At 47.3% G+C, this 10,543-nt stretch overlaps 1 protein-coding gene and 1 non-coding gene across 2 annotated transcripts; one reads left to right on the top strand and one right to left on the bottom strand.

Annotated features, from left to right (window-relative positions):
* The first annotated feature begins 2,940 nt into the window (after positions 1 to 2,940).
* On the top strand, positions 2,941 to 3,024 carry TRNAL-CAA. Its single transcript has one exon. It is a non-coding gene; the product is annotated as a tRNA-Leu (tRNA).
* A 2,274-nt stretch (positions 3,025 to 5,298) lies between these two features.
* On the bottom strand, positions 5,299 to 7,907 carry LOC120667083 (probable serine/threonine-protein kinase PBL4). Its single transcript, XM_039947107.1, has one exon. It carries the CDS (start codon positions 7,897 to 7,899, stop codon positions 5,788 to 5,790), a length of 2,112 nt encoding a protein of 703 aa, XP_039803041.1. The 5' UTR covers positions 7,900 to 7,907; the 3' UTR covers positions 5,299 to 5,787.
* Between the last annotated feature and the right edge of the window lie 2,636 nt (positions 7,908 to 10,543).

The following is a 10,543-nucleotide window of genomic DNA, read 5'->3' as shown; positions in this document are numbered from 1 at the left end:
GGCAGGAACATTTTTTATGTACTCTGTAAAATTTTTATGTTACTCCTGAAAATATCTTTCTTGTTTGGTTGTTCAGATGGGTGGTAGATGGCTAGATGCCAACACAGAAGGCTTTTTGTTCGTTGCCTCTGAATGTTGGGTATTCTCCAACGTCAGATTGGTAGCACAATACTGACATAAAACACTGTATTAGTCTGAAGAATTTTTATTTGGTTCTGGAAAATATGCTGCGGATCATGTAGCACAATACTGATACAGAGCAGCAGCCTTGATGTCGAAAATTTTTAGGCTTGATGGAGGCATGATGTTAGCAGTCAGAATTATGAAGCATTATAACTCAATGGCATATGGAGTTCTGTATTCATCCGAGAACAGTAACAATGAGGAACTGAAACTTTTCTGCGTATGTAGCCCAGCAACTTGTGAGTGAAAAATGGCAACAGAATCCAGTCGATCGTAGTCGTGTAGTGTTGTGGCACGGCAGTTTGGAGGCGAATAACATCAGTAATCTTCAGAGCTCTGAACATTCAGAGTTGTTTCCAGTGCAAAGTCTTCATCTTTGTGATGTGTCTGTCGGTCCAGATGATTGAGGTTAGCAGTGAGAGTGAGGTTGGTGCAGCCTTTCCTTGCGTTAGCAGTGACCAGTGAGAGTGAGGTTGGTGAGCTCTGAGCATTTGTTCGATTTAGCAGCTCCCCGTTTTTCTCGTTCTGCAGGTACGGCGGTCTCTGCGAAGCATTTGGACAGATGCTGATGATGCTGCGAATATGCTTTTTTTTTTTCACTCGATGAGCTGGAGGAGACGAACGTTTCAGCCGTTCAGGAACTTCCCATTTGACCACGTTGTCCCTATCATCAGGTCCCCAGTGTCTCGGATACGCTGAGGAGGAATTTTTCTATGCAGTGCCTGGAAATATCTGGCAGATCATGACACCATTGCGCTCACCCGATTCAGAATGTGTTCACGATCCTTTTTTTTTGTTGAAGAAGTCGTTCACGATCTGCTAAATCTTGAAAAAATGCGAGCTGCTCGTCGCTCCCCACCACGTGATGAATTGATCTGTACCTATACAAGCTTTTTTTCTTTTTTTTTCTTCTTGAATGGTCATGACTGCTGAAATCTTTCGCCAAGCTAGAAAGTTAATGATCAAATATTGGAGATTTTGGTGGTTTGGATTAAAACACTGGACACGCAGCATGGAATCCCACAAGCTGGCTCGCCATAACTTTGTGCCAGATGGTGCCATCCAACCATCGCACGGTCCAGCGATCTAAACAGCCCGTAGCTTTTACAATCCAGCTTTAACCAATCCACAATCTGAGGCGGATCAGAATGGGATCTAAATCTAGCAAATCAAAGGCGCTGTTAGTTGCTAGCTCGCACCATGTGATGAAATTTTTCGGCAAAATTGGCAAATTCGTCGTCCAACTTTCATCCAAAGGTCAATTTCGTCCCTTAACTCTTAAAAGGTCCAATTTAGTCCTCCAACTTCAGTTTTTGATTCAATTCCTTTTTTCATCCAAGTTGGATAGCCAGGTAGGCATTTCACGTCACTTGGATGCATGTTTCACTATAGAAAATGTCGTATATGCCCTTGTTTCGGTTGGTCCCCCCCCCCCCCCCCCCCCCCCTCGATGCACGGTAGCTCTTACTCAAGGTCGTCCTGGACAAAGCAGTAGCAGCGGCACAACAAAGCCAGGCTCTCTCAAGCTTTCATGGCTATGGATGAGGATTGATCTGCCAACAATATGTTTCTGCTTACCCATCCGTAGAGGTGGTAAAGGGCCCAAAATTTTGAACTAGAAAATCTAAGGGCCGGGCTCTAAAATGGTCGGGCTCTAATCTTATATAATTTTGAGCTAAAAATTTTATGGGCCTTGATGAGCTGTGAAGAGGCCACTAGAGCCATGGCCCATTACCACCCCTACCCATCCGTCTTAGCTGTGGTTCATGTTAGTAGTTCTTTATTTTAAACTATGTTAGTAGTTCTTGGTAGTCTTTGACTTGTGAGATTAGTATAGCAATTTACTCTTCTTTGTATGGAGGGCACTTTGGAGCTTTTAACCTATGTAGCAAAACACTAAGACCCAGTTGGATGACGTGGAGTGCCCATGTGGAGGTACAGCTCGGATGAAGGATGAGATTGAAACCAAAATAAAACTTGGAGGGCCAAGAATCGAGGGACGAAATCACCCTCAAATAAAAGTTTGAGGACGAATTTGTCTATTTTGCCATTTTATCCCCTCTGCACCCCGAAAGCTTTAAATGGGATATTTTGCCAAGCTAGCAAATCGACGCAGCATTTATTGGATGTTTGGATGGTTGTGAAGCACTTGATGCACATGATACAAATGCAACACGGGCGTAGCATGCCGAATCTAAGCTAGCGCTGGGTGGCCTTCTGGATGGTCAAACGACAGCTGCGAACGGCCGTCGTGGTAGGCTGGTAGCCGTGTCACCGAATCTGGTCGTGTGACGCTCATGAGTGCGACGCCATTACCAGCTCACGCCAGGCGACGGCAGGCAGACGTACGTGCGTAATCAGGCCTGCTGTGGTGTGGCCGTGTAGTGTAGATGCCAGCCAACAACCAGCAGCTAACATTCACAGCTCAAAACACAAACTGGCAATTTGAATGAAGTTTTGAAAAAAATGTTACGGGAGTGCGGAGTGCCTCGAAAAACCAGAGACCTGACCGCAGAGGATCTATGTCCATGCAGCTAACATTCAAGGCTCAAAACACAAGCTGGCGATTTGAATGAAGTTTCGAAAAAAATGTTACGGCACTGCCGAGTGCCTCGAAATGGCGATTTGAATGAAGTTCCGGAAAATGTTACGGGGGCGCGGAGTGCCTTGGAAAACCAGATCAGAAACTAGGAGGTTCCATGGGCAACAGTGGTCATAAACTATATAATGTTTGTAATTAAAACATGAAACAGCAAGGTCAGGATGGCCGAGTGGTCTAAGGCGCCAGACTCAAGTTCTGGTCCTCTAACGAGGGCGTGGGTTCAAATCCCACTTCTGACATGATTATTCTTTTTTATTTGTGGCCATTTTTATGAAGTTCTAACTGTTCCTTTCACTATTTCGTTAGGTAGGTAGTTTTCCTGGAAGAAGATATGTTTTTTTTCTGCGGATAAGAAGATATGTTTTCATATCTCTGTATACTGCCATTGTTTGTATTAAAGAACAAAGCAAGTTCAGCCCTGATTACAATTTGTGTAGACACCCCTGCTATTGGGAGTACAGCAGCCTGGTGGCGGCCTTGACTCGCTCAAGGTGATAATGGTCCGAGAACCAGATCATAACTGCACCAAACCATTTTACTAATATATATTATTTCACACCGCACCACCCCAAACTATCATCTCTCAAAACCAAACCAAACCAGACCGCATGCATCGTTGTGCACTTTGCGGCCCCGCAACTGATGTTCACGTTCGCCTGTGAGCTCTGCAGACCTATCCAGCTGCATTAATTGGTCAGAACAATCCCTCTAAATTAACAAATGAACTTGAAAATGAAAGCTCAATCCATATCAGACCGGCCAATTGTGAAGAAAAACCAAACCAAACCAAATTAGTAGACACCTCAACCCATTTGACACCAAACCAAAATAGCCCAGATAGCAAAACCAAACCATTAAAACTGGATGCAGCCCAAACCATTAACAGCATTCTGGCTCGCTGATCCACGAATGAATGACGGGCCAAGTCGCCGGAGGTGGTCGCTCGAGGCATTTCTTGGACCTCACCCCCCTTGTGGACTATGATGGTGTGGTGATCTGATAATTCTTGGAGGCCGCGTAATTCTCACACGGTTGATGGTTAACCAAGGACTAGGTTTAGACCACTCTAATTAGGTTTAGAAGCTCCATCATGCAATGTAAATCATCTTATTTTGTCCTAAGTCAAGTAGTTTAAATTTGGCCAAATTTATAGAGAAAAATATTAACATCTAACACATCAAAAGTAAGTAAAATTATAAAAATACATTTTATAATTGATTTAATTATTCTCAGTTGATATTTAAAATATTATTTTTGTTTTTATAATTTGATCAAATTTAGAATAGTTTGATCTAGAACAAAATAAAATGCCTTACATTTCAGAACTGAGGGAGTAGTTTGATTTAGGGGCACGTAAAAACCAACGCTCTATTTGGAACTTGGAAGCCAGCCGCACACTTTTTTTTTTAAAAAAAATCCTATTGGGAATACGAAATTTGATTTAGAGATACGGGATGGTTGGCCCTTACCCCGGGGCCCAGAGCAAGCCCATGAGCAGACAAGCACCAGCCCAGCCCAGTCCAGCCTCCTCTGCCTCTGTCCTCCACTAGACGCTGGGCTTGCAGAGATGCTGACCACATTTATGTTACGTTGGAACCGACGATCAAGAACAACGACCACAATTCAGTTACAATTGAGGCTGCTAATCTATTGGATGCTGACCGAATTTATTTTGGATCTATCAACCATTGCTATCGGATACAGTTTGTGTGATTGACATGATCTTTAATCCTAACAATTGACAACATTCTTTTCCTAACTGTATTGTATTAAAAAGGTTTTTTAGTTACAAATTTTGTAATAACAATTTTATGTAAGAAGTATGAAAATTTATTACAATAATGGTCTACATTATATAAATATATTCTTGTAGCATTTTAAGCCAGAGCTGGCAATATTTTTTTTGAAAAAAGTCTGGTTTACACCCTTCAACTATTGCACAAGTCCGATTTTCAATCTTAAACTATGAAACCGGACAACATAGGCCATTTAACTGTCAAAACTGGGCAAATTTGGCCCCTGGGTTGGTTGTTTTGAAGGTGGTTTTCCATTTTGTGAGGATTACAAATATTCAATTTTACACTTAAAATTTATAAGTAATTCATTTTAAGTCAAAAAATTATGAAATATGTATCAAAAGTTTTCTAAAAATATAACCTATCTGTTGTCACATGACTTGTGAGCTATTCAGATGTAATTTTTTTATGTTCATAATATTTGATTGCTTGCAATTATGTCTATTATTTTTAATAACTAAGATTCAAATAGAGCAATAATAGATAGGTTACATTTTTAGAAAAAATTGGTACTAGTTTCATATTTTTGTGATTTAAAGTGAATTAGTTTTGATTTTTTTAGATCTAATTGGATTTATTTAATTTTTTAGAAAATGCAAAACCACTTTCAAAACCACCCCAAGGGCCAAATTTGCCCCGTTTTGACAGTTGGATGGTCTATGTTGTCCGGTTTCGTAATTAAAGGTTGAAAATAAGGCTTTTGCGATAGTTCGAGGGTGAAAATTGGACCTTTTCCCTTTTTTTTATATAGTTGGGCTTGAACTTAGAATAAAGCTAGGCAGCAAATTGTTGGTATAAATTTGGGGAATTTATACCAATTTTGCGATGCCTATTCAAATATCAACTAAAATTTACAACTAATCACAAAAATCGGAGAAAACTTTACAGCATCAGAGGCCGGCCACCCTATGGCTACTGGCTAGTTGTCCTCTGAACTAGACTTCTTGCGGTGCCCTGCCTTCCCAAGCTTGGTTCACCCTCTTCTCGTTGCCACTGATGGAACGAGACTTGTATTTTCAACTTTTATTTAAGGGTACTCTTTATTTAAACCTTGCTATCAAGTATCAAATCACAGCACCACTGGATCATCTCCAAACAGTCGAGTAGTTGGGAAACATTTGATACTGATGTGCTGCTTTGTCCTGATTGTCGCCATTGGGGATTGGGCCAACCTCCAAGTGTTCGACCGGGGTCCTGACAGCCACGCTACTCGACGCCCTGCAGCGACGGCGTTGACATCACCTCAGTGTTGAGCGTGGACGACGACGTCGACGGCAAGGACACCGGCTCAGGCGTCGCGGCCGTCGACGAGGCCATGACCTCCGAACTCTCGGTGTCGGGAGACAGCAAATCGTTGCCGTTGACGAGACGCGCGCTGTAGTCGGCGAGCATGCCCTTGAGCAGGCCGAGCACCTCGGCGATCTCCGGCCGCTCGTGCTTGTACGGGCGCACGCACCGGCACGCCAGCGCGAACACGGCGCGCACGGTGGCCCTGTCCCACGCCGGCCCGAGCCGCCGGTCCACCATGGCCTCGGCGGCCGGCCCCGGCTCGCCGCCGGCCTCGGTGACAGCCCAGTGCGCGGCCTGCACGATGGACTCGGCGCCCCCCGACGGCGTCAGCACCACGGCGCGCATCCCCGTGGCGAGCTCCAGGAGCACGACGCCGAAGCTGTACACGTCGGCGGCCTCCGAGACGTGCCCGGCGCTGAAGCTCTCCGGGTCCACGTACCCGCGGGTGCCGCGGACCTCCGTGGACACGTGCGTGCCGCCCGCCGGCACGACGCGCGACACGCCGAAGTCCGACAGCTTCGCCGTGCCGGACTCCGACAGCAGGACGTTGGTCGGCTTGACGTCGCGGTGCACGACGGCGCCGTCGCGGAGCCCGTGCAGGTACGCGAGCCCCTCGGCCACGTCCCCGGCCACCTCCAGCCGGCGGCGCCACGGCAGCTCGCCCTGGAACAGCGCGCGCCACAGGTTGCCCCCGGCGAGGTACTCGTACACGAGCGCATGGTCGCCGCCGCGGCCGCCGAGGCAGTAGCCGACGAGCGTGGCGAGGTTGCGGTGGCGCAGCCTGGCGAGCACGGCCACCTCGGCGTAGAACTCGGACACCTTCTTGGCCCGATATATCTTCTTGATGGCCACGCGCTGCCCCGACGGGAGGTGCCCGAGGTACACCTTGCCGGCGCCGCCCGTGCCGAGCAGGAACTTCTTGTCGTACCCGTTGGTCGCTTGCATGAGCTCCGCCTTGGTAAAGATGTACAGGCCTTCACGCGGCAGAGGCGGCAGCGACGCCACGGAGTCGTCGTCGTCGCTCGAGTCGCCGGCGCCGCTCTCGCTGTCATCTGCGGTCAGCCTACGACGGCGACGGATTCTTGCAATTGCCATGGCGGCGAACCCGGCGCAAACGACGACCGCCACGCCTGCCGCCGCCGAGCCGGCGGTGATGCCGACGGTGTTTTTGCTCGAGGAAGCGGCTGGAGCGGGAGGCGACAGGGTGGCCGTGGCGGCGGGCGGCGGCGGCGAGGGCACGAGGTCGCCAGTGCCGAGGCTGTTGACGTTCTCGAGGACCTGGAGCATGCAGAGAGCGTAGGCGCTGTACCGCTCCAGCGGCGGCGGCGCGGTCGACCAGACGGCGACCGTGGCCGCCATCCCGCAGGGCACGAACTCCTTGGTGCGCGCGCTGGCCAGCATCTCGTAGGTGGTCGCGATCACCGCGCCGCGGCACGCGGAGCAGCCCGGCGTGTCGGGCGCGACGCTCGGCGCGTGCCCCAGGTCCGGCGCGGCGCAGAGGCGCGTGGCGTTGGGCAGCGCGCGTGGCCCCAGCGCGCGCACGCCGTCGACGGTGGCGAGCTGGCACGGGCGCGACCCCGCCGCGAGCTTGCCCGGGTCGCCGGTGAGGTCGCAGGAGCCGTTCCCGGCGAGGAGCGACCGCGACACGAGGCCGCCGGCGAGGAGCGCGGAGGCGAAGGCGTCGGAGCACGCGGCCGCGGGCCCGCGCGGGAGGAAGGCCTCGCCGGTGCGGTTGGCGTGGTCGGCGGCGGCGAAGATGTAGGCCGCGAATACGTACCAGCAGCAGCCCGTGGCGCCCGGCGCCGCCGTGGCGTTCGCGTGGCACTCGCGCGGGATCATTCGCGCCGCCGTCGCCAGGTCGAACGGGCACGAGGGAGCATCGTTCTCCGCCGGGCCAGGCGCGGCCGCTGCCGCGGCGGGTGGTGGCGCCAGCGCGAGGAGGAGGAAGGCGGCGAGGCAGAGCATGTCGTGTGGGTTCCGTGGCGACTGGCGCGAGGAGGTTGTGACAGTCATGGACGACGTGGCCATAAATGCGAACGGCTGGGTCAGAGCATGGGAGGTGGAAGTTGTGACATTTGACTTTTGCGAAGTGTCACTCACTTTCACTTTGACAAAATTTTGTTCGCCGTCTCACCTGAGTAAGGGTCCCTCTACCTTCAGGCTTCAGAGCATGACTGTATTTACATTTTTCCTTCGAATTTTTAGCACTGCTAAGTGAATAAAGTTCCTTTGCATCACTGAACTAGGTAAATATTTGCTGAAATTCAAGATTTTTTTGTATGAAAACATATGCTTAATTGCTTATAAAGGCACACAAATTTACCCCTACGAAATATGAATACATATTTATCCCAAAATGATCGTGGGGTGTTATACTAAAATGCTCCCTGTCATACATTTAGTTCATCAACACCGCAACCTCGGATGAAATTAAAGATGACTCAACGATGAATCGATGATCGGTTGGTTCAGCATAAAGAAAAGCATTTTGATTCGGGTGCAGCTGTGCCGGAGAAGTTGTGTTCAAAGTAGCATATAGCACATTCACCAAACATCCTAGCAGAGAACCACCATATACTAACAGCAGAAACAAAAGCTTCCAGACATTCATATTTCATGGAAGCGAACCATCCCAGTTTGTGGCTTCAATGATGGGTCCAAGAACGTATGCGAAATGCAAACCTTAAAGTAGTCAATATTCAGAGAGAGAGAGAGAGAAAAAAAAATTCAAAACCTGAAGATTGTGATCGAGATTACAGTGGATATTCAACGCTGACAGGCTGGTATGGTACATTCTTTAACATCCAATAAGGAATCCTCGCTGAAGTCATGATTATGAGATATACTACTTTTTTCGCTAAGTGTTAGTGTCAATCAAAAGTCAGACAATCAGTCCAATATAGCAACTTAGAATAAGAATACTAGATCACTTGTGTTTTCACACCATGTTCTGAAACGAGGTCGATGGCGACGATGAGGAATTCAACCGAATTTTCGGCTATGGGGCGTGGAAGTGGTTTGATGGCCCAGATTGGTCAACGCTCTGCAAGCTAAGCAACTTGTGAACTCTAGTACTGACTCTGATCAGGAGGTCAACCTCTGTTAAAAGTTTACAAGATCCCATCGGTGGTTGACTTCAAATTTTCTTTCTCCAATTCAGCTCTGTCAGGTAATTTCTTTAAAATTCCTTTCCCTTGTCAAACAGAGTTGTAAAATAAAATTCAGTTTCTGAACTGCCAGCTTTAGACTGAGGACATATATCACATAGTATAGGACTTCAGCTACCGGGTGTCGAAGTGCTAATTAACTTTTTTTTGGATCTTGTGCTATCTTTCCATCCTCGTGGTTTGGTGATGCACCCACTCTTTCCCCTGCGAGTAGCAGTATGGAGCAGGTCAACAAGTTACCTAGGAAATTTAAAACAAAATTGTGAAAATGCTGCAACTTCAGGAGAAATATTCTATTCATAGGTTTCAGAGCAAATTTAAGAACTTATTGATATATTTAAAAACTTAAGAACTTCAGGGCACAACATTAAAAATGGCGCATTCTTAACAAATGCCTGCATTTCCTGCGATTTTATTACCTTGGAATAGTTCTAATGAGGGTGGTGGACTACCACTATCGCCCTGTTTGAATAAATTTTGTGTCCATGGTTAGTGGTATCATTCTCACTGTTTCCGCCGCTACCGGAAGCTATGGGAAGACAGGATCATGGCCTCCACTAAGCACATGGTGGCATGTCCCTAGGAAGCCAGGCGCTGGTCCCCTCTCACCCGTCCAGCGACTGTAAGTATGGGAAAAGAGACAGGATCATGAGGGAGAGTTTGCAGTTGCAAAGGAACTGCAGGTGAAATTTGTTGCTGTCATCTTATGACATGATTGTGCCCGTTTATGCTGGTGATGACACCGCTTCTTTTGTCGTTTCATCCGAAAACATTGAGGAGTTTGGTGTTGTACTATGCAGATGTGGAGAATGTTGCTGTAGTGTAGAGGTTCTCTTGCATCTTACACTACCTGGAGCATCTCAGGTAGACACATACTCCTATTCCTATAGGCAGTTTCCTGATACTTTGTTGAAATATTTTTATTTTCAGAAATCCAATAAAAAGAAAAATAGAAGGACATTCATCTTGTTATAAGCTGTGGTTGTCCCAAATCTTGGAACCAAAATATGCATGGGAAACTGGTTAGCCTAGTATCTGGCCTAGATTCCTGTTCTGTTTTTAATATGCACTCCATTATGCAAAGCACCCAATTTTTTAAAACCACTTATTGTTACTATTCTTTTGAAAATTTATCCTTCCTTTACATAAAAGAATACAATTTCCCTGCTACACTACCCCATTTGCCTCTTTCTTGTATCAGAATGTGTGCACATGGCCGGCATAAAGTGCAGATTCGATGATAAGAGTTCCTCTGTTGTGTGCTCCTGGAAACGAAATGGATGCACTTTCCAGATTTTGAGCAAACGATTCTTGCAAAGTTGGCTAGTGCAACTTCTAATTTGTTTTGACAAAATTTAGCCAAAATTTTCTTGTTTTAATTATTAAAGCACGTTTATCAAACTTTTATGAAAAGTGGATGGAAAAGTGACTCCTTTTCCCCTACACTACTAGAAAAATGCCTTAAGGCACCGGTTGCAGGTGCCCTTTGGTACCGGTTTTTTGAA

This window comes from Panicum virgatum, chromosome 2K (assembly GCF_016808335.1).
Source record: "Panicum virgatum strain AP13 chromosome 2K, P.virgatum_v5, whole genome shotgun sequence".
NCBI classification, from domain to species: Eukaryota; Viridiplantae; Streptophyta; class Magnoliopsida; order Poales; family Poaceae; genus Panicum; species Panicum virgatum.
Note: the sequence above shows the minus strand (reverse complement) of the source record. Positions and strands in the feature narration are given on the sequence as shown.